The sequence below is a fragment of the Ambystoma mexicanum genome, chromosome 2p (genome assembly GCF_040938575.1).
Source record: "Ambystoma mexicanum isolate Mex_15411 chromosome 2p, UKY_AmexF1_1, whole genome shotgun sequence".
Classification (NCBI taxonomy): domain Eukaryota; kingdom Metazoa; phylum Chordata; class Amphibia; order Caudata; family Ambystomatidae; genus Ambystoma; species Ambystoma mexicanum.
In genome coordinates, this window is record NC_090923.1 from 180664931 (window position 1) to 180690184 (window position 25254).

Below are 25254 nucleotides of genomic sequence, written 5' to 3' on the forward strand. Positions count from 1 at the left end.
TACCATGATACATTTATTCATGTAACCATTCATTTAATACGGCCTAAGAGAAATGATCACTGTTTCAATGGCATTTTCTGAAAATTAATAAAAATGCTGTGGAATGTTTTCTAACGGACTGTTGGTTGGAGATGGGTAGTCTGCCAGTTATGTGATATGCACATTTGCTGAGTGTTTGCTGAACCATAAGCAGGTTTTGCTTGTATTCAGGAGTCAGGATTGTAGAGTTAAACGTAATTTCAGTTATTATGCCAGGCTGAATAAGGTGTGCATAAAAGGTTTTTTCCACTGATGCTTGACAGCTGGCAGAATGTCTCATTTAGCCTGTCCTATTGGTGCTATATTTAAGTAGTAACACTTTTGAGCTGCATTTAGCAAGTATTGTCACAAATGAAGACAACACACTGATAATTTTGTCCCATGGCAGAAATTACTTATGGGGTAAAATATGTTGAGGCATATTTAACGTAATATCAAGCCGAAGCATAGGTTTCCCTCAAGGTGGCGCCGAAGTTAAACAAGCCTCAGCCACTCAATCCCTCCTACCATGCACAGGAAAGACCTAATTTACCTCCTGCTCTAGTGACAATGGGTCGGAATCACATCTTGACTGTAGGGATCGCATTAGGAATTCCGGCAGAGCAGGTGGATCAGGAAGACGAAGTTGGATTCTTTCTGAAAGAGATGTGGCATCCATTAAAAAATGTTGTACTCAAAGGAAATTAGCAATTTATGAGGAACACAGAAATCTATTCTAATTTTCAGATGTTGACAGCTACAACAACCTTTAAGCAAGTCTTAATTCAGTGGTCTCGTGTTTTTCTTGCAAAAGTTCTTAATGGGAACAAAGGTATTCATAAACAGGTCGCTGAAAAATATATAGCAATTAATGAAGTCTTAATTTAATTTTGCCATTTTAGTGTCATCATATGTTACTTTGTCTCTGCTTTAAAATGCCCTTCGCCAAGATCTTGCAACTGTGAGGGGTCAGAAATGCGAGGCGGATGACTTGATAAAGGTTTTAAACAAGAAGCCATTTTATTAACTTAAAAAGGTGTGATAAACAACTTGCTTCCCCTAACCTAACGTGGGTTTCCCTGCGTATGAAACTACTACTAAAGGAAAACACTCTAATACAAAAAGGTGTCTGTCCCTCACACTTCTATATACAACAAAAGCATTTCAGGTATTTTTATGGCTGTTTAAATTCAACAAAATAATGATTACAACCAAATATTCTTGTAACCAGGGTTGGATCCCCTTCCCCAGGATCAAAGTTGAATTTCCAAATGAAAGTTCCAATGGATACAGTTCACTCCAATAATCAGATTCTACATGAAAATATAACACACAAAGGTTTCTCCCAATAGCCAAGTTCTGTTTCCAACACAAAGTGACATTACTTCGGGAGGGTTTCACTGGGTGTTGTGATTGTCTTATAATCAAAGTTCATCACAAAGTTCCCACAGGCCTTTGTTTATCAAATGATTTCTCTTCTCTCTATAAAGATAACTACTACACATGTCTTCTTTATACACAGCAATTTTCTTTTCAAGATGGTTTTACCACTGTTCATCAAACACATTAGTAGCTTTGCCACTTTTTTCCACCACAATCTTTTACCACAACGCAGTACATCAATGTCTTCTTACTAGTTCACTAACCTGCCAGGACTACCACTAATAATGCATTTCCTTGTGTACTCGCCTGCCAGGATGAATCTCCTAACAGTACAAGTGCTGTGTGGTTTACTTCAAACATCAGTAAAGACTTTGACCTTCAATAACAGTCAAATTCACAACTTCTTCCATAAGGATTGTTGTAATAAGAAAGAAATGTATTTGTGCATTTTACCTTTAGGTCACTTAGTTATCCAGTTGACCTAAGGTTACATAGTCATCCATTAGCCAACATGCAGACCATCCGTAAAACCTGGCCGGAGACTGTGCTGGCGGAAGAACCAGACGCTCTAATTGGAACGATATATGACATATCGGAGGGAGGGCACGAGATCTCTAGACTATACGAGGTGGTGATGACCCGGGTGGGGAAGGACTTGATGGACCTGAGGTTGGACTGGGAAGCGGAGGTGGGGGCGCAGTTGACCGATGGGATGTGGGAACGGGCCATGGGATACCATAAGAAAGTGTCCAGGAATGCAAGATTGCAGCAAATACAGCTATACATTACGCATAGAGCCTATATGACCCCGAAAAGAATATCCAAGTTTGCGAACGCAGGAAGACAAGCATGTCCGAAATGCGATGAGGAAGACGCAGACATGACACACATGTTCTGGTCCTGCCCAGTGATTGAAGCTTTTTGGGGGGAAGTGGCACGGAAACTAGCAGACAAAAGGGTCCCGCTACACATAGATACGGCCTGGGCCTGCCTGCTGGGAGGGTTTCCCAGACCACGGAACACTAAACATCTTGGGAAACTGAGGGACCTGGCGTATGTGCTTGCTAAAAGAAGGATAGCCATGAGCTGGAAGCAATGCCACAAGCCACGGATAGAGGTATGGTGGCGGGACTTGCAAAAATGGGCGGAGGCTGAAACGGTGGTATGGCAGGAGGCATGTAGCAATTGTGGGGAGGAAGATGTAGGTAACCTGACGGCTTGGAGGATGTTAATTACAGGACTGTTTGGCACGGCAGTGGACCCTGCAGTTTCGGAAGGAAGCGACACCCAGCCACACGTAGCGGATACAGAACCGAAAGGTTGATAAGCTCTTGAGCGGGGGGAGGGGATTGGGGAGCAGTAACGGGTGTTAATTGATGTTTACGGTTCTATTGTACTTAATGCTGCAAGTTTGGTTTGTATTGTTTATTCTCCAAAAAAAAATTAAAAAAAAAAAATCCATTAGCCAACATATAGCAACATTAGAAAATTACATGTCTGAATGTTCTCAAAGTCAGAAAGAAAATTACACTCTGTAGTGGAAACCAGTAAACTGGTAACTGAGATTCAACAGCAGGCCAGTTCATCTGCAGTTCTGCTGCAAAGGTGGCTACATGTCAAGCCTGCGTGGATCTACTTTTCAGGCTTCGGAGGTTGGCAAAATACATACCATTGGGAGGGTTCATAACTGTGTATTAATGAATTTAGAGTAGCACCGGGAAAGCAGCACGCTCACACAGCATCCCGTACTCTGCGTACCCGTTACCTCATACATGCAAACAAACCTCCTGAACAGCATGCCATGGAGATCGGAAAGATAGACACATTGCAAAAAAGCATTTACTGTGGCACAATGAAATAAAGGGCCACTTTATGTGCTATGGTGAAACATGTCTACACTGTACAAGCTTTTAGGTACAAGGGTTTTGTCAAGTGACCGAGGACACCGAGATGGAATGTCTTATGATGATCATGCTATAACTGCAACTTACAAAAAGCAAAATACATAGGGCCTCATTAGGAGGCTGGCGGCTGCGTAATGAACAGTGCTGGTAAGGGACCGGCACCGTTCATTCCCGGACGCCACATTACGAGGTCTGCAGCGGGTCCCGCTCTGGACACCTGGCCAGAGCAGACGTGCAGAGCGGGACCCGCTAGCAGACCAGGATGCTAACAACGGGCCCGTCATTAACAGGCCCGTTGTTAGCATCCTCCCCATTACCATTGAGCCCTGTGGGCTCAATGGGAATGGGGATGTATCGGGTCCGGGTCCCGCGAAAGGGAATTACCGGGCATCCAAGGTCAGAATGGCCCGGTAAGGCCCCTTTTGCGGGACCCGGACCCAAGTTTGGAGGTAGCCATGCCACTAAAAACGGCATGGCTACCTCCAAACTCGTAATGAGGCACATAGTCCGAAATGGATACTTATTCTACTCAATGCTTTTTTCTAAGATTGTGTCTGCATTGTGAATTTGAGGTGTTTAAGAACAGACTAAATCAGTGACTCACCCCCTGAAGTGTGTCTGAAATAAACCTTTAAGGAGTCTAGCAATTATTGTATAGAATTCCAGAAAGACATTTGTTATTCATACTCTTTCTTATGTAGGGTCACTGCAAAAAGTGTTAAACTTGTTTAACCTCCTGTTGTAAAGAGGCCTGAACAAGAAAGCCAGCCACTCCAGAAACAAAGAGCCACATGGCACTGGCCACAGCCCAGGAGCTAACGATTAAAAAAAAAACAAAACTTTTTTTAGGGGTAGCAAGGGAGACCACAGAGGTAGCAAGGGAGACACCTGGTGACCCACAAATGACGTCCCTGCTGTGTACATTACTTTCTGTAAGATCTCTATTACATTAAAATACATTTAATGGCATTCCAAGATGGCCACCGAGCAGGGTAGACGTGCATGAGCGGTGCTCCATCTCCCGGCCGACACAAAGCAAATCAATTCACGCTGCCGCTGCCCCAGAGGAGGTCGGCACCACTGGAGCTGATCTCTACGGACGAAGGATGGTGTAGAACGAGAGGGGCGAGCATAAATCTACAACGCCGCCAAAAACGCTACAGCGCCAAAGAAAGAATCCTCCTAAGCAGCAGTTGGCAGACAGCGGAACACAGCCAATGCCCACCACCAGGAGCCGGAACCGAACGTGGTCACATCACGGCGACCACCCGAAGGGGAACTGTGAGACCAGGAGAAACGGGGGCTCGAAAAGAGTGCACCCAGGTAAGCGGGCACATGCCGAACGCACGCGGGAACAGAAGGGAGAACACTACACAGCGGCCGGGCCAAAGCCACAGAGAGATACAGCCCACGAAGAGGAGGACCGGCACCAGGCAGTGCAGGACGGCCTGGGCGCGTGACAGCAGCCTCGTCGAAAGTCCCGAGCCCGAACCAAGCACGTCACGGAGGGAGATCAGGGGGAGCACAGCCTCGGCAGCATCGGCAGCGGTAAGTGGGGTGGGGTGGGAACACCCAGTCCCCCCCAGGAAGGGAGCCCAACCAAAGCGAGCCAGGAGGCCCAAAAGAGGAGAGGCGAGGCCTGGGAGAAAGTAAATACTCCACCCCCTCCCTGGCAATCGTCTTACAACCTACGTACCGACGATGGCCGGCCCCATATAGGAGCGAAGGAAGAAAAGTCTCAACCTGCACAAGCGACGCCAACCCACGATCCCCGCATCAGACGAAAAGAGGCGAGGAGACAGGCAGAGGGGACACCCCGGGGGACATACGCAGTCCGGGAGGAAGGGAAGGACACATCACTATAGAGAGAGCCCCCCCCCCGGCAACATTGTGGTAATCACCACCACATGCACGCTTCCAGTGGCACAGAGGGGAAAGATAAATAATGACCAACACAGACCCCCCGACCCCCCCCGGGATACCAGCATAGGAAAACGGGGGCACACACGAGCGCACAATTGATGAAACAGAAGAGAGAGCTAAAACGCCTCCCACAATAGAAGGCATCAAATAAGCAGTGGGGCGAAATACTTGATCCCCCCTCCCCCCTCAAGAGAACCGGTAGCAAAAGCAGAAAGATTGAGATGCAGAAACGGAGGGAAACAGCGGCGCAACGAAGAGAAGCAGGGAATGTCCAACCACCACAAACTATCAAACTCAAAAAAAGCAAGAGGCGATTTCAAGCACGCCAACGGGCCACGAACAGGGCCGTGACAGCACACATGTCCAAATCTAGGGGCCGGCAACCACAGGCTACAGCTACAAAAGGAAAGCAGGACCAGAACTTTGCATTACTTTCGGTGGCAGACATGCAAGGACATTCAAAAAAATACTACCCAAAAGGACAAGGAAGAGCAGACAAGAGCAGAAAGGGAAAGAGCCGATATGACCACTAAAGACGATATGAGGGACTGGTTCAAGGAATTTCAAAATCAATTTATGGCCTCCATGCACACACAATTCGAGACCATGAAGGGCGAGCTGAAACAAGCAGTGCAAGAACTGAAAATAGACCCAAGAGCGGCTGGCAAGATTAACACACAATCTAGAGATAGTGTGTGAGGAGCTAGAAAATAGGTCCCGGAGATCAAATATAAGAATTAAAAACATGGTGGAATCGGTCGAAGACAAGGACCTCAAAACCGCAGTGCAACAAGTCTTCAGGGACATAATAGATGAAGAAGAAGAATCAGAGATCCTCATAGACAGAGTCCATAGAGTGGGCCCTCGACGATCGGGTGGACCTGGAAATCGCCCAGAGACATCCTAGTAGCAATGACCTCGTACGCACAGAAAGAGCGGATACTACGGAAAGCGAGGTCAATGGAGCAAATAAGAAGGAATGGGGTAAACATACTTCTTTTCCAAGATTTAGCGCAAACGACACTCCAGAAGAGTAGGGAAATGTCACCAGTCACAAAAGAACCCATAACAAGACAAAACCAATATAAATAGACTTTCCCATTCGGCCTCCTATTTACATGGGAGGGCACCCAACAGAGGATTACCACTTGCGAGGAAGGCATGCGAATCATGAACATACAAGAAAAAGCGGGGGGAAGAGCTCGAACTAGAAAACCCACAGCATGGCAGAGAGCCCCGAGAGGATGGCAAACCGTAACGTCCAAAGATAAGCGCACACCCAAGAACCAGTAACACAAATAAAGCATCATCACCATCGAAGAAATGAGAAAACCGACAAGGATCCACCAGTACCGACGCAATCACCAAGGGAAATGCAGCGACCGCAGGCATACGCACAGAGACGGTCTGAGCCGGGAGGCACTGAGGGACAACAAGGACCTTTCAGTGGGGTTTAGAACCCCCCATAACCAAGTTATACCTGAGACGGAGAGGGCATGGCGCGAGGGCCCTCCTCAGGGAAGTTATGGGGGTGGAGGGGGAGTTAAGGGAATTGTTAGGGGGGAATTTGGGAAGGTGGGGAGGGAAAACACACAGGAAGGAAACGGAACCAAGTCTACGGAAGGAGAAGTTAAGGGACAAATACAAAGAAGGCAAAGGCGTACCATCGGAACACACCACCCACCGCTACGCAGAATCCACCTCACAGAGCCTCGAGAGAAAGGAACCACACATAACAAGATGGGGCTGAAAATCCTAACATACAACAGAGGATTGAACTCCCCCGTGAAGAGGAAATAAGTGGAACACTATCTAAACAAGGACAAGTACGAAATAATAATGCTCCAAGAAACACATGTAAACAAGAAGAATAGGGGGAAACTACGCTTGAAAAATTACAATCAGATAATACAGGCGAATGATGGGGAAAAAAAGAAGGGAGTCCCAATAGCATTCGCTAACTCTCTCAATGTGCAACTCCAAGAAACACAAGCGGACAAACAAGGAAGATATTTGGTCGTGAAAATCCAGATAGAAGCCCGCCAGTTGACACTGGCAACAATCTACGCCCCAAACACGGGCCAAGTCGGCTTCATAAAGGATATACTGAACAAACTGGATAACTTCGTAAAAGGAGCCATTATATTAGCAGGAGACTTTAACCTAGCATGGGACCCAAGAGAAGATCGATCAAACCCAAAACGTACACACCAGGGAACACCAACGCAAGCTTTAAAGAACACCATGGGAGAAATGGCGCTAGAAGATGTATGGCTGCGAATTAGGGGAGCCACCCCGGGATTCACGTACCACTCCCATGTACATGGCACAAGCTCAAGGATCGATTATATGTGGGCCTCTGCGAGCCTGGTGGGAAACATTAAGGAGGTAGAGACAGGACCCATATCACTATCAGACCATGCACCTCTGAGCATTACAATACCCACATGTCGCAAACAATCAGGTTTATGGTGATGGACAATGCCATGGGAAGGCATACAAGACCCCGTAATGCGAGAGACAAATAACGGATTACTTCGAACAAAACAACACTCCAGAAGTGACTAAATCCACAATATGGGAAGCATACAAAGCCGTATTGCAAGGGCAGATGATCGCATTGAAAGCACAGAACGACAGAATCCCGGAAATGGGAAGAAGAACTGGAAGACAACTTAGGGAAAATAAGAGAGGAAATGTCAAACAACCACTCCCTGAAACTGAAGAGAGCCTATAGACACATACAGGGCCAAATAGAATCCATTCGAACCAAAAGAGCAGAGAACCAATTGCTGTATCTGAAGCATTGGTATGCAATGAAAGCAGACAAACTCCTGGTAAGACAAATAAAAGACAAACAACAAAGCCAGATGTGAAAGCTCTGCGAAACGAGAATGATCAGAGGAAAACAGAATCGAAAGACATAAAACAAATATTTAAAGGTTTTTACCATTATTTATTTATTTTTTTTTTATTTGTAATTTCTAGTTTCTTACAAACTTTTATTACAATTTTCTTACATCAACATTTCTGATTAGTTGATGTAATAATTATATATTATTTATATACAACAGAAAAACCAAAAGAAGAGGACCAGGCTAGCTATCTGGAAAATCTCACACTCCCTAGCATATCATCAGAGGAGAAACAGCTACTCGATGAACCAATCACGATGGACGAACTAACTAAAGCAATCAGAGAACCTCCAAAAAATAAAGCCGCAGCAGCCTGGACGGCTACACAGCAGCATTCTACAAAACCTATGCTGGAACCCTTAAGCTAATCCTAACAGATCTCTATAATACATTCAAAGACTCAGCTAACATCACAAACACAATGAACGAAGCAAAAATTCTCGTCTTCCACACAAAAGGGAAGACCCTGAAAATCTGAGCTCGTATCACCCTATCGCCCTTATAAATCTGGACGCCAAACTGAACACAAATATTGGCTAATAGACTCACACCGCTCCTCCTAAATTGATACATCAGGACCAATCCGGATTTATCATCAACAGAATACCACATGATAACATCAGACAGATCGTACATCTGATAGAGAAAGTGGGAATCACCAAAGCCCCAGCAGCTATTTTGGCACTAGACGCGGAAAAAGCATTCGACCGAGTAGAGTGGTCTCTACTGTTTCGCATTATGGCGAAAATGGGCATGGGCGAGAGCTTCATAAAAATGATTCGGCCCAATTACAAAACACCCTCGGCCAGAATAGCAGTGAACGGAGAACTGTCAGACACGATCAAGATAGAAAGGGGCACAAAAGAGGGTTGCCCCCTCTCCCCGCTATTATACGCTTTATTCCTAGAACCACTGCTGCCGCAAATCTGAGAAACATCCGACATCAAAGGCATCTCAATGGGAGGTACTGTCCATAAAACAGTGGTTTACGCAGACGATATGCTGGTGGCTCTGGCAGACCCGGTGGAAACACTGCCACGTCTTATACAATTAATAGACTAATATGGAACGATCTCCGGACTGAAAACCAACAAACAGAAATCAGAGGTACTGGCCCTATATGGAGACGTACAAGATATCCACAAGCGCGCAAGAGAACTTCAACTACAAGTGGCGAAAGAAGGAGTCAAGTACCTGGGCGTCACGCTGACCGATACCATCAAAAGCCTGTATGCAGGGAACTACCTGACCCTCATGGAACAAGTGAGAAGAGACTTGGAAAGATGGAACACACTCTCAATCTCATGGTGGGGCAGAATAACAGTCGTAAAAATGACAATATTGCCCAGACAGTTATACTACTTTCAGGCTCTCCCCATTCGAATCCCACCCTCCCTTTTTAAAACACTCTCCAAGATGATAGCCAAATAAATCTGGCGGAACAAACTTCGAGACTATCCAATATCGCACTCACAGCCCCAAAGTCAATGGGAGGAATGGCACTACCACACTTTAGAAAATATTACGAGGCGGCACAGATGTGGGTTCTGAGAGAATGGATCCTAAACAGGTCAGAGAAGCTATGGGAAGCGCAAGATAGGGCAGTGGCAAGAACAAACCTACAACACCTATTATGGCATAAGCGAGATCATGCGTAAAACACTAGAAATATGGAACAGGGCAACAAAAAAAGAATCACTGACAATAAATTCAGCCCCCTTCATGCCGCTATTCGAGAACCCCGAATTCCATCCAGGTACAGAAAAAGGGGCATACCAGAAATGGATAAAAGCAGAGTGTACAAAGGTGGGAGATATGTTTGAAGATCAACACATTAGAACGTTCGCAGAATGCCGGAAACTTCTCGGCCTCACGGAAACAGATAAATACAAGTACGAACAACTCCACCATTGGCTATCATCCCCAAGAATAACTCAAGCAGCAACAAGGGCGCTACCCTATTCGAATCATACATGAAGTCACAACCAGGGGATAGGAAATTTTTCTCTACCATTCCAGATTTCTAAACACACTGCCGGAAGAAACGGCATGGCAATACATGAAAAGATGGGAAAAAACATCATCTGTTTGGATATCCCATTTCAGATTCCTTAGAGACTCTCCATTATCAAAAATAAAATGTTGATTACCTGAAAAGAGATGTGTGAATTTGTGAAAATATACAAAAGAAGCTGTCAAAATCCCCTTAGGGTCAGCCGAAGAGCCTGTCCATTCGAGTAAATCAAAACTTACCAAGTATTTCAGAGTGATTTTGTTTAAAAAAGGCGACAGCATTCCCTGTGTGCTGCGAGCCGCCGCCATTTTGAAACAAATATTTATGTTGTGTGCATCATCCACGCAAGGTGCATGATGATATCACACCGCAATGACGTTAAATGTGTCGATTGCAATACAACAGTGCGGACATCAACTTGTCGTGTTTTAATGCAGTATTAAACTTTGCAGGATACCATTGATCTTCCTGAAATCTTAAGTCTTGAAAAAGTTTAGAATCCATTGATTCCTAGTGCGCTCACTGGCACAGATTATTCTGTACATCCCTGCAAAGCCTGCACTTCCTTACGATATTCATTTGTATTCAATACATGGATATACAACTTCCAAAGGGAACGTCCCTTATTACCTTGATAATTACTCATGATTGTTGGTATATATCTCCCCCATTCCAATTTCTCTATGTTATAGCAAGGAATGATGTGTTCCTCAAGTAGATTGGTGTGGATATATGCAAACCCTATGGTGGAGCCCTTCTATTTCTCACTATGAATTAGTTGGATGGTGTGTATCTCTGAAAGCATACATATTTGGTTTATTATACATACCCTGTGTCATGCTTATTCTCCATCATATGTGGTGCATAGGTGAGTCCACCCACATGTAGGCACTCACAGACATATATACTCATGCACAGTATTAGTTATAATCTCCCTGTACAAACAAATTGAAAAAGGGGGGCGATATCTTCTGAAGCAATTAATGTCGGAATCAATGTAGATGGAGTGCGGTTCTTGGCAGAGGAGGCTGTGCGGGAGAGTTTTGCTTCCCTGGACACTGTGTGGAGGTGGAGCTCTCTACATAGACCCCAGAATCGCATGGAGCTTTGCAGAGTCACGCAGAGTGACTGCAGTTCTTGGCAGCAGAGGCAGAGCAGGCTGTGCAGGAGACTCTTTCTTCCCTGGACACCGTGTGGATGTGGAGCTCTCTACATAGACTCCGGAATGGCGCAGGGTCACTGCAGAGTGACTGCAGTTCTTGGCAGTTGCGGCATGGCTCCCGGGCCGGGAGAATCTTCTGAGGACTCCTACTGATGTTGCGTCCGTCCAGGGGTAAGAGGACGGTGAGCGCTGCTCTTCGCTACTTTGGCCGCCTAATGACATTTACATCCCCTTGCCCCTCCCCCTTCCTTCTCCCCTTCTCCATTCTCACCTGCTTCTCTCTCGCTGGATTACAAGTAGAGTGCTGTTGGAGGGGTAATCTCGGCAACTATTTGGGGTGTCAGAAGTGAAACAATGGGGAAAGTTAATCCCCCCAAACCTGCTCGTAGCAGGGCAGTGACCTGCGCCACCAGCAGGCATGCCGCTCCCTCTCCCTAAATAAAATCACATCATCAAAGCAGCCACCCGCCAAAGCTAAACATGCAATTAATAAATCCAGCCTGCTGTCCATAAGAAAATGACAACATACTTTGCAAAAAAGTCTCCTACGTTCAAGAGTGGGAGTGAGCTTAGTGCAAAACTGGGGCAACAGCAGTATGATGGCTACCCGGTTAACCTACTGCAAAACTCCTTCTTGATCGATAATCAATCCCTTCTGAACCATTGCCTAAATCTGAAATGGATTTCTCTTGCTCCCAATTACGGCAGCTAAATAAACACTGGCAACTGAAATCCGTCGGACACACCCAATTTCGAACAGTTGGTATCGCCTGAATTTTCTTATTATTCAGACAGTGAAGGAGGGGGGTGGCAGAATTTGCCCAGGAAGTCAATCCGAAGCGCCCAACTGGGGGCACCCTAGATGTGCCGGATTCTCCCCTGAACACGATTAGATCCAAACTTGACAAGCTATTCTCACTCTGTACAAAGTTGGCCGAGGAACACTCATCGACCAAATTTATGATGGGACATATTTTTGAATCTTGAAAGCACAACCTAAGATCGATAAAGCTGCGCCCTCTCCCTCCCGCTCCAGAGATACTTTACCCACGGTACCGCAGAAGGGGATGAACGGCATGGAAAAGGGGGTGACTATTACCACCTCTAATAATAAAGTGGCTTCACATCCAGTGATACTGCAGGGTCCCTCGCTGAGGCTAACAGCGGCTTCCAGAAAGCAGGCCAGTGACGTTGAACGGTCCCTTCTTGCTAGCCCTGGCGTTTCGCCCACGAAGAAAATGAGGCGCAGGACAAAGACCGGTGGGGGGGGGTTGCATTTAACTCCGGGGGAGACTCCTGCTAATTTGGCAGTGGCGCTCCCCACATTTAAGCTACAGAATCCCAAAGAGGATTCATCCCGAACTGGCAAATATCTGGCTATTATTCTCTCCCGTATGGCTCTACACGACAAGTGGTTTTGCATGGACCCTTGGATGGAAAGATGCCCTCTACTAAACCAATGCAGCTAATGGCTCTGTCCCCTCTATTAACAGAGACTGAGATGCAATTGGCCTACTGGCCAACCTCAATGTAGAGGGCCATTATATTGAGCATAATACTGGGGCCTCCGGGCAGGACCTCCCTCTGTCTATTTCAACTCAGGGTGTTAGACCAGAAACGACCCTATAGTGTGTTGGTATGTTGGCCAGAAACCAATTGCATCATGTGACAAACATCGCAATCCTAGAATCGTCAATGTAACCAAAGGGCGTCCATTTTGTGAAATGTCGGCCATTTGCTTTTTTCCTTTCTGTCAAAACGCTTTTCAAATGTATTCTATGCTTCGAACTCGCACACGGTGCGAGGCCACGGCCTGAATGCTGAAATACTAACACAGACAGGAATGTCAAACTGTGTAGAAATACATTGTTTTTCTCTCTCACTAAGTTGAGCAGAAGCTACATCTAATCAGTAGTCCAAGTGCCGGCTTGTCTTGCAAACGCTGTTGTAAAACGCAGTTAAAGGATGAATTATATTCTTCTAGCGGTGCTCCTTCGCGGAGAGTGGTATTTTCTGCTTCAGAATTGTCTGACCCTTAGCTCATGAACCAAGACACACAGATAACGTACTAAGGAATGTTTTGCTTCTACGAACATAATATCTTTGCCGAGCTAAGAGCTCCATGTTCCCCATAACAGAAAGCGGTCTGTGCTGCCATTACCAGAATAACTATGTTTAGACTGAATGAAGATTTGTCATAATTGTCATAATGGTCAATCACTGAACCTTAGCCTGGATGACATGTTTGTGAGTGGATCGAATTGCCTTCGTAAAGATCCTCTCTAATGTATATATATTGCTGCTTGAGCGTTGCTCGCTCTCTTGAGTCTCACGGGGTCTGGGAACACACGTTGCGAGATGCTGAGACCCAGTCGGCCGACTGAGATACTTTTGAAATAAACCAGACTTGTTTGGAAAATGAACCTCGTGTCTGACGTGTCACTATAGTATACGGTTATTGTGCCTTAGTTTCCATATGTGGTCTTTATGGCCTAGCAAGGGGGTCCTTGGTGAGGGAAGGTCGAACCCGCCCCTTGTGGCATGGCAATCTTGTGTGAAGTCTGGTAGCAGACCCTTTGTTAATGGGGAGCCGCATTCGGATATTATCAGGAGCCGAGCTGGTACAAAATATATTAAGATAGTTGAATGAGAGCCCTCAGCAACTAGTCCCTTTTTGAACCAAACATGGCTGCTCCAGCTGTTACAGCACATTCCTGACCTCAGAGGATATTGTGAGTCGAGAGTGGTCTCCTTACCATAGCACTACTAATTTGGTACTGACGAAACTGTCCTCCCCTTTGATTGCAGAATGTGTGTGTAAAAACGCTAAATTGCTCTGTGATTTGGGTTTTGACATCTTTGCTTTTCATCCTGCTACAGATCAGGTTGCCTGGGTCCACAAGACACATGGTGACCCCATTGGACCCAGCTGGGCAGTGACACAGGCAAAGGGTAATGAACAAGGGACACTGGGCCTCATTACAAGGTTGGAGGTAGCCTTGCCATTTATACCGGCAAGGCTACCTCCCAACTCGCATCCGGGCCAGACACCCGCCAAAGGGGAATCACCGGGTCATTCCGACCTCGGCGGACCCATTAATTCCCCTTGTGCGATGCAGGGCCGGGTACATCCCCATTCCCATTTGAGCCCCCATAGGGCTCAATGGGAATGGGGAGGGTGGTAGCAACGGTACCGTGAATAACAGTACCGTGGTTACCAACAAGTTCTGCTCGTGGGTGCCGGTATGGCCACCAGGTCAGACCTGGTGGCTGCAAGGGCACCCGCGAGCAGAACCCCTAGTATGGCGGTACAATACCAACGGTGCCAGTAGCGATACCAGCGCCGTTGTTGTCTTACCGCCCACTGTCTTCTAAGGGGAGAATGACCAGGGCCTGGTCACAAGTCCCCTCATCAGACTGAATTCAGGAAACTGCCCACATCCTTTTTACATTACACTCCTGGAACACTTGTGGCCACCGTTCATTCCTGACAAACCCCTCGGGAGCTAACTAACTACTGTCTTCTCACATTTTTTGTCTCCAGGAAACATGGCTAACTTGCCCCTTTGCATTGGATGGCTACAACCTGTTTTTTTGCCCCCCCCACATATTGGGTCGTTCTAAAGGTGGTCTCTGCATTGGGGTTAGGTCTGAATACTCCCATTCTTCTTTCTGTGTCGTAAAGGAGGAGGATAACTTCTTGGCAGTTACCATTCTGGACTTCCCCACAAATGACATCTTGTATGCGTGGTTAGGCCAAGTAAAGGTGGGGGGTATTATTCTCACTGGTGACTTTAATGTGGACTGCTTAGCTGAGTCCACGTCCCCAGCAGGGGTACAAATGGGTCCCGCTACAATGAAAAGAGCAAGGGAGTGGAGGGAGCCTTTGTCTGTTTTCGATTTCACTCCCTGGTCTGTTGGGCCCCCCACCCCCAAGAGAACTTTACATGGTCAAATGGCTTAAGTGGCAGTAGAATTGATTTCATTTTTGTAAACAAAGCTTTCAGAAATCTAGCACCCCAACTTGTACCCCCCTTAATTCCAACAAGTACCAACTCAGAAAGGAGGAGTGGGAGAACCAGGAGAAAAAAATTGCAATTACCATCTTGTGTAGTACAACTGCAGGACTATGCCCCATCCCGACATTCCTTCAGTTAAAATAGAATATTGTCAAACCAGTTGCATTGCCTCCATACCTTTCTGTAAAACCACACCAACACATGTATTTACCGTCACACACTCACCCGGTTTATTTGGACAAAAACCTACACAGATTTTCTCTAATTAATCAGAAAAAACACAATTCCCACAATCCCTCCACACTGGCTTTCTCTACAAACACAGACGACTCAGAGGGGAGCTGAAAGAATAAAGATCTCTTACAAAACCACTGAGTAACAGAAGAAAGACGTTGCCATACTAAGATTGGACTGTCCCGCTACTGAGGCTAGGCAAGGTCAGGCCTCCTTTTCTAACTACTCACACCCGACTCCACTTGAGACTCCCAGGAAATATAAAAGGCGGAGCAGGAGAGCACACTTTGAGCGAGCTGGGGATGTTAGAAGGTGTTGAGACGGCAGAGGAAGATCAGTTGAGATGCAGAGACTCTGGAAGACCTGGAGAGGGAGGGAACCACCACACTGGACTTTGAATGCAGGAGAGGCTGCAGTGAGGGGAGAGACCTGTACCTCCAGGAGCAGCTGAGATCTCCTGGCGGTGCCACAACAGCGTTCCTCCCCTAGGCCCAATAGTCAAGGCCAGGTCTCCGAGGGGTAGGCGATGATGCCCTGAACTCAGGACACACCCCCATTGAGACTCCTGCAACTCCCAAAGACACCAGACTGCCGTTTTGGGGAGCTTTGAAGTAGGAGCAAAATACACTGCAATGCATTCTGGGATTGGACGTTCAAAACTGTTTTATGGGGGGAAACTGAAGAAGGGTCCGCACCCGGCCGAGGGAGACCCTAAAAGTATTTTGGAGAATGTCTGAGCCCGGAAGAGGGAGACCCTGAGAGCGAGAAGGTCTGAGCCCGGAAGAGGGGCACATGAACTTTAAGAAAACCCAGTGAAAGACCAGCTTCAGTGTAGTCCGATGCCACGTGGGAGCTCATTCGAAAGACTCTGGCTGGTCCCCTTTTGTTGAAACTACCGATAACAGAAGGCCCTAGGAGAGCCCGATGTAAGAGGTCAAAGCGGTTATACAAGGGTCTAGTGAAAGGCCCTTGTACAGTCGAAAATCTTTGAAATAGTGTGGATACCATGGTAACAGTGTTTGCAACGAATGTGAACCCGACTGAGGGATGCCCACGAATTAGGGTGACCAGTTACAACCCTGAGAACATTGTGATAAAGGAACTGCATGAAGCCTGGCTGGGGGCTTTAAGGAAAGCCTGACTGAGGGCTGAGATCCGGACTTAGTTAAGAGGCGAACCTAGGAGGTCTACAGTGATTTTCTTGAGAACTGTGGCAAGTGTGAACCCAACGGAGGGCTGTCAAGAGAAAGCTAGAGGAAGGGATCATCGCTTTCTGATGAGATAATAAAATTGTGAACTTTGTTAGAAAGGCTATGTGAACCCCTACGGAGGGATGCCAAGAAGAAAGCTAAGGGAACTGTGTATTTGGCAAATGTGAACCCGGCTGAGTGATGCCTGCAGGTTGGGATGAAGCATAATAACCCTGTGAACATTGTGTTGACAAGAGTGGACCCGGCTGAGGGATGTTCACAGTGAATGGTTGTTTAAAAAGACATTGCGACTCTTGAAATGGTACAAGTTGCTGATATTTTGGGCCGTCGTGAACCCGACTGAGGGAGGCCCATGTTGCAAGAAGGATTCGAGCCCGGTTGACTGGGATCCAGGAGTGAAGAGTCATCCCCTAACGTAAAAGATTACGGGAAGGTACTTATGTTTTGTTATTTTTGACACATCAGACCCTCCGAGGCAAGAGACTTTGTATGAAAGAGACTTGGCCACAGAAGGTTCTCATAACGCTGAAAAGAACTGTAACCTCGTGCTGGAGAAGCCCAGGTGTGGGATAAGCTCAGGAGTCCCTCTTTGTCCCGTGCTAAAACATGGGGAAAGGAGACCCCAGCTATACCATCCTGACTTATCATTTTGGTGAACACCTCTTTCTTTTCCGGTGAACATTATCCCACACTATTTTGTAACTTAGCGGTAAGGATTGGCAATAGGTTTTATTTAGTATAGGCCCTTTTTATTTGACAAGACGCCACTAGGATTGCCTTATTATTATTTGATGGACGTAGCTTTCTCCCATCGTAGATTTAGGTTTAGATTAGGCGTTTTTCTCACCCATGTATACAGTTTAATAAACACCATTGAACTTTGATCACTTGTGTCTGTCTTTACTGTTGCCATCATGAGTTCCTTACACACCCCTCTTTTATAACCTCTATGCCTCCGACATGCAGCAGTCTTTAACATCGGCACACAACTTCCCTCTTTGATTTGGCATAGTGGAGACAGTCTGCCTTATGTATGCCGACGACACAGTGGTCACGGACAGGACCCCCACAGGATTGCAGCAGTCTCTAACTGCGCTGCAAGGGTACTCTAAACTTAATGGTTCGAAAATTAACATTTCTAAGACCAAGGTCATTATTTGTTGTAGGAGGTATAAGGGTAAGGAGGCATTTTCAGGGCGCTTGATAGTGTTCGGCTTGAGTCTGTCCATGACTATAAGTACCTTCATGTGCATGTACAGGCTTCTCTGTCTTTAGCTCATCTGGAGGATGGGATAGTTATGAAAATGTGGGCAAGTGGTTGGCTATTAGGAGGGTTAATATTGATAACAGGGGTAGAACTATAGAAGCCCTCGTTATAGCATACAGAGTGTCCATCATACCAACAATCCTATATGCTCTTGAGGTTTTCGCTTTGAAGGCAGTGTTGTGGCTGCCAAAACTTGAGGCCAAAATTCTAAGCTCCATACTGAATCTTCCCAGCTCCGTCCCAGTTGAGGCCTTGCAACTAGAACTGGGCCTCCAGTCACTCTTGTCTGGCTGGAAAGTGGCGGCATGTAAGCTTTGGGTGAAGATCAAATACAATTGGATTTCAACGCCCTCCTTGCTATACTCTACACTAGCCCACAGCAATTTTCGATCTAAAGGTACCTGGTACAAGGAATTGGGAGACCACAGTGGGAATACACTGTTGAGATATCAATTTACCTTGGTCTAACATGTGTGATGTCACTATATTCTTGAGTGGGTTGAGTGGCAAATCCTGCATATTTGATCTTATTACCTCTCTCAGTAGACTTGAGATGATGAGCAAGTACGCTGCGTATTCTCAGCAGGGTTTATTTGGGGATTCTACTCATAACTATCCTGTCACTCTTTACCTCCCCGGCCTTAAAAGATTCATAGGGCCTCAGTAAGCACCGTTGTTACCGGACTGGCACAGTGCAACTCTACGGGCGGATGCCGTTCCTGGCAGGCGGAACGGCACCCGCCGCAGAGTTTCACAGAAGCAATGGCACCGTTTTTAACATTGAGTCACTCAAATGGAAATGGGGATTTACAATTTACCGGCGTCTGACTTCCCGGAATGCTGGGGTTGTAATACCTGGTAATACCTGGTTACTTAAATACAGGGTTACCGCCGGACTTGTAATAAGGCCCATACTTGATCTACGATTTGACATACTTCCGGTTCTGGTCAATACAGGGGCTTGGAGGGGGATAAAAAGAGACAACCGTCTCTGTCGGATATGTACCGCCCAAATTGAAACAGTGCAACATTTTCTTACGGACTGCAAGGTTTTGAATGCTATTTACTTAAGGGCATACACACAATTTGGAAATTTTAGCTTGGATCAGTTTTGGAGCATATTATATTGTGGTGAATTGTATGTTATCTCTGTTTTGGTCTTTCATGTCTGACTCAAAATTAACTTAGAGTACCAATTTTTTAAGTGCCGCATATCGAGAGGGCATCATTGAATTTAAGATTAATGTGTAAAATTAAATGTTCACCTATGACTATTTTATTGTTTTTTGATGATGTATTTTTGTACTTTTTAATGTTATTCTTCTCTATTTTATCGATTTTAAGTGCGAAAGGATTTAATGTTTCCTCAATGCACAAAATAAAAAAATATATAAAAAAAATAAAAAATTGTCATCATACATGGATCATGCAACACTGAGAAACATGAAGCTTTCTCACTTACTAGTCCCCGGGGGTCTGTCATCCAGGGGGCCAGGACACGGCCATCACTATTGGATCGCAGTTCCTGGGGATGGACGACCTGGATGGGGTGTCCTCGGGGAGTGGAAGTGGGACACCGACAGGTGACATGCGGGATCCCCCTTCTTATAACTCCTTTTCCCCCATTCTACCACACAGGTCTCTCAGAAACTCTGCCCCCACCCCCTTTTCCGACATGAACACTTTTGCACACTATGAAAGATAACGGACTAACAATAGAACAGTTTACCTGACATGTCCCAACACAAGGGTCAGGCAAAGTGAGGCATTTGACCAGAATCATACACACCTGATGGCCCTTTCCCTTCCCCATAGGGATAAAAGGTGGAGCACAATACGAGCAAGGTGGACCGCAAAATGGGTCAGCTATACCAGGACAGCAGTTCAAGAGGAGACGAAAAGCAGTGAGAACCGAAGGGACGACAAGGAGAGAAGTGCCCTTGCCTTTTTCGACCGAGACCCGCAAAGCCTCCCAGAAAGGAATAATTAGACCGCAAGCAGATGTCAACGGTGCACGGAGCCCTCCTCCGCTGATAACCATGGCAGGGAGAGACGCCTGCTACCGTGGTACCATCCTTGACTCCAGAGACAAGAAAAGCCCAGCGGTTATTCACAGCCGGTGATTCGAAGGGAGAACCGATAAGAAACCGAACTGTGTTGAGCGAAAGTTACAAAGGGCAAAATAGGGGAAATCAAAGAACTGTTAACACTGCAGGGGAAAGACCAGCTGCAGAACGGTCCGGCTCCACGTGGGTGCTCACTCGAAAGACTCTGGCTGATTCCCCCTATTGTAAAAACTACCGATACCTGAAGGCCTTAGGACAGCTACAAAGAAAAGCTCAAAATGGTCATACGAGGGTCGAGTAAAATCCTTCGTACAGTCGAAAGTCTTTGACACATGGTGAACCTACGAATTAGAGTGACCAATAACACACTGAGAACAACGTGTGATGTTATTTTGAACACATCAGGCCCTCTGAGGCAAGAGACTTTTTGTAGAAAAGAGACTTAACCACCAAAGATTCGGATACCTGAGAACGGAACTTTAGCCTTGTGTTGGCGAAGTCCAAGAGTGTGCTGTGCCCAGGAGTCCCACCTTGTCCGGTGCTAAAGCGTGGGGAAGGGAGACCCCTTGGCTAGAACATCCAGACTTATCTGGTGAACACTTCTTTTCTTGAGAACATTATCCCACACTATTTTCTAACTTCGGTGTAAGGAATGGCAATCTTTTTTCTTTTTTTTAGTATAGGCTCTTTTATTTGACAAGACGCCACTAGGACTGCCTTATTATTTGATGGTTGTTAGGCAGAAACCTGTGCAGTTCCCTTAGGGACCACTGCAAAAGATTTAAGACTACAGGTGTTTGGCAGTAAACCCACTTGGTAGCAGTCTGTACCACACAGATTCACTTGGTAGCTGTGGCTGAGCACTCAGACTTCCCTCAAGAAAAGTTAGGCAGTATATAGAGTATACACAATAGGTACAGAGACACAGTAGCACAAGCAAACACTGACCAGAGCTTTGGTGTAAAAGTATATAATTATTTATTTAAAGACACACTTGTAAATTACACTAGCAAAAAGAGGTAAGTAAATTCAGCACACAGTCACTATCATATATATACAACCCTAATTACTTATTAGACAAGTCTTAGTGAGAAACACCACTTATTTTCAGACAGAGGTGAGCGCTTAACATAAGATGGCACTCTAATAAATTATAAAAAAAAGGGAGGGAAAAAGGCAGAGTTATGGAAGCCCACAAGTTTCAATACTTTTACAAGAACCACAGTAAGGCAGGGCAGGCAAAGTTCTACTGGAGAGCAAGGAAGTCAATTGCAAGGCTCACTCTTGGAGAGAGCAAGCAGAAGGGGTCCAGGTTCACACAGTGGGATTATGCCCAAAGAGTCTTGCAGATAGTTCGCAAAAAAAGGATGAAATTAAAGTCAGGAAAAGTTAGCTAGGTTGTCCCAGGCCAGCCCAGGTTAGAAAGTCGAGGCTTTACTGTCACCCCGAACGATGTGTCGCAAGGGAAGCCAGGCGGGACACAGTACCTTAAGTGTGAAGGAAGCTCCAGCGGGGGCAGTTGTTCCTGGCAGCGGGTGCAAGTCGGTGTTTCGTCCAGAAGAAGAGGAGGTCTCGCCGCTGAGGAAAGATGAAGGTCGTTGCACTGCCAGGGAAGAAACCAGCCGCAGAGTTCTTTGGTTAAAAGGTACTACCCTCCTCTTCGCGGTAGTGGTAAACCGTGGTATTCCGGTTGCCGGGGTGCTTGGCACGGGCAAGGTGGCCACGAGATGCTCCAGGAAGGTGAAAAGAAGGCAAAACTGGTTATCTCCACCAGTCAAAGGAAGAAGACTCTCCGGACTGGAGATCTCCTCTGTCGTCGGGAAAAGTGGTGAGACGGTTCGCAGGGCTCCACCGCTGGTGTCGTCGTTGCAGGTCGGCTCAGCTTCTCCCTCCTCGGATTCTTAGGTCCTGTGGCGACTTCTGAAGTTCCAGTCCCCAAAGCCCTGCTTTTATGCAGCAAATCTCCATTCATTCAGCCTAGCTGTCAATCAAACATGCTAAGTGGTGAGCCGGCAGGCTCACCACTTGGGCCAATCATAGAAGAGTGCGACTTGAGTTACCAAGGTAACTCAGTCCAGGTTGCCTAAACCCCCTCCCATACCCCCTGTGGTACCCAGACAGAGTGGCACCACTTTTGGAGGCTTCTGTGGAGAAGCCCGCCAAAAAGTGGAACAAAGGGCTCGACTTAGGTTGGTGTCACAGAAGAGAACACAAACGCCATTTTAGAATCGAGTTCTGGCAAAAAATACCAAACGGTGAATTAATATTAAATAAATAAACCGGCGGTATGTTCGAGGCTATAAGAATTAAATAATTAAAGTTGGTAGCCTCAAACAATGGGAAAATCCCATAGCGATATATTCGCGGTTGAATATAAAAAGTAGCATCCACTGCCACCAGCCAAAACTCGATCAGGGGGGACGGAGACGTGCCCCCTCGAACAACAGACCCCGGGGCAATCGAATTGCCCCGACCAGTACGTCCACAATATGATGGTTTGTACTGGTTTCTGTTCATAATTTAGGACTAGTAAAGCCAATGGTGACTTTACATGCCCTGGGAGACAGTAGTCAGTCCCAGGGTATGGAGTCTATGTTGGGGGGTCGCTACGACACCCCTGGGTTACGGCACGGAGGGTGCTGTGTAACCCACATCAAAAACAAAAGACCCCATAGCCCATAAAACACATGGAAAGATAAAGGAACACCTCAAATCATGTCTAAGAGTGGGAGTAAAAGAGTCTGACTCTTAGCAGGAGAAAAAAATAAACCCCAATAATCCAGCAAAGCTGCTCGGGGACTCACTAGGTTTGGGAAATTAGCCATTTCAGAGAATTCTCCCTAACAATGGTCATAGCTTTCTCCAATCTTAGATTTAGGTTTAGATTAGGCATTTTCCAACCCTTTGAATCAGTTTAATAAACACCCTTAAACTGTCATCACTTGTGCCTGTCTTTACTGTTACCACCATGAGTTCCTTACAACACTTACTGCATAAGTCTATAACAGATTCCACTCAATAATAAGGATCATATTGATCATGTACACAGTACCTGAAACTAGAGTCTCAGACGAATTGTTCAATTTAATAACTGAGCTGTTAGCTTGTAACAGTAGATCCCAATCTCCATAGTCGCATTCAAATCAGATCACAGAAAAACATGCATCTCTGATTTCTTATTTAATCCACTGATTGTGCATTGTGTTCTGCAGATGAGCTTAGTTTCTTCTCTTCTTAGAATCTGCTCACGATCACCCCATCTAGCGTGGCTTGGAATATGTTTAGTTCCCACAAATTCAATGCCCTCCTTATCATCCATTTGAGGATGGATTGCCCAGTGCTCATGTAAAGGTGAACTCTTATCTGTGGCAGAGGACATGTTGAGATGTTCCCTTATCCCAAATCTTAATTCTTGGATAGTAGAGCTTACATACAGTTTGTTACATAAACAGATGATAATATAAATTACAAGTTTTGTCTTGCAGTTAATAAAGTCATAAATCTGTATTTTCTGATTGTCACTTGTGATAAACATTTTCACATTGTTCAATGTGTATTTACACATGGAGCAGCTCATACGTTTGTAGAATCCACTCACTTTATGGCATGTGAAGGCAACAGTCTGTTGATCCTGTTTCCTATTTTGCATGTAACTCAGACTTAGTTTTGTCTTTAGGGTGTGAGGAGCTCTAGTGAATACAAAATCAGGTCTTGCTGAAATATATGATTTTAGATCATCATCTAAAAGTAGAATGTGCCAATGCTTTCTAATAATTTTTTGATCTCCCAAGTGTTTCTACAGAATCTGGTGATCAACCTGTTTTGTTTTTCATCATTAGCTGTACATGTTTTGGGAGTTAGTAGTGCTCTGACCATGTTATCTGCTTTTCGTTTGGCCTCATCTGTACAGTTTTTAGAGTAACCCCTTTCATGGCATCTATGTTGTATGATGTTGGATTCCTCTTGATGGCTTTGCTCCTGGTTACAATTTCTTTTTGCTCGGATGAATTCCCCTTTAGGTATATTAGTGATCATGCTCTTTTTATGGCAGTTACGCAAGTGCAGTACTGCATTTACCATAGTGCTTTTTCTGAAAGTTCTTGTGAAATATCTCATTATCAATGTCAAGGTCCAAAAAGGCAATATGGGTTGCACTTGTCTCTAGTGTGGATTCTATTCCAAAATTGTTATTTAGATAATTGGTAAATGTCGTCAACTCTGCCTTGGTAACCGTTCCATATTAGTAGAACATAATCGATGTATCTAAGCCAGATGTGTATCATATGGGAGGTGTCAGGACAAGAATAAAACAATTTCTGTTCGAAAACCTTCATTCAGAGATTGGCCAACGATGGGGCATAACTGGCCCCCATGGCCATACCCTTGGTCTGTTTGGGAAGTGATTGGTTGAATATACAAATATTGTACTCAAGTGTAAATGCCAAACATTCTTTAATCTTATCAATTTGGCATAGAAAGGAGGCCGATTTGTCCTTCAAAACATATCCAATCGTTGTTATAGCTAAGCCATGATCGATGAAAGTATAAAATGCCTTGACATCCATGGTCGCCAATAAGAATTGTTTGTTCCATTTCACTCCATTAAGGATGCCCAGTAACTGCATGGTATCCCTCACATACGAGCAAAGCTTGTACACTTCCGGTCTCAATTTTTGATTAAAAAAAACAGACGTATTTTCCATAAGCCAGCCTTTAGCACTGACAATCGTACGTACCTCAGATAAGGTATCGAATGCCTTATGTATTTTAGGGAGAAAATATATAGTTGGACTCCTCAGATGTTCAGAAATTAAGAATGCTTTTTCTTCATCTGTGAGAAGTTGTATGTGATGGCATTTTACTATGAGCTCATGGAATTCCTTAATGGACTTTCTCACAAAGTCTTCATTGATGTTGATGTAACAGTCGGGTAATTAATAGTCTTCTTTATCTAAAATTACATAATTGCCTCCTTTGTCAACCTAATTGATGATGTCATCATAGTTTCTAAGTCTGAGTAGCACCAAGTGTTCCTCATATGTGAGATTGTACTGCACATTCCGTTTGTTGTTCTGTCTGTTGTCAATTAGTTTGTGTTTCTTTGGTCACTGACTGGTGAAGGTATCTATAAGGTTGCT

General features: G+C 45.4%; 1 protein-coding gene across 1 annotated transcript in view; it reads right to left on the reverse strand.

Annotated features, from left to right (window-relative positions):
* Nucleotides 1-25254, reverse strand: part of IRAK2 (interleukin 1 receptor associated kinase 2) — a 1381573-nt gene that overhangs the window by 681737 nt on the left and 674582 nt on the right. Inside the window, exon 4 of the mRNA XM_069643462.1 lies at nucleotides 572-675. Within this exon, the coding sequence (XP_069499563.1) occupies nucleotides 572-675 (104 nt within the window). The remainder of the gene's footprint in view (nucleotides 1-571; nucleotides 676-25254) is intronic.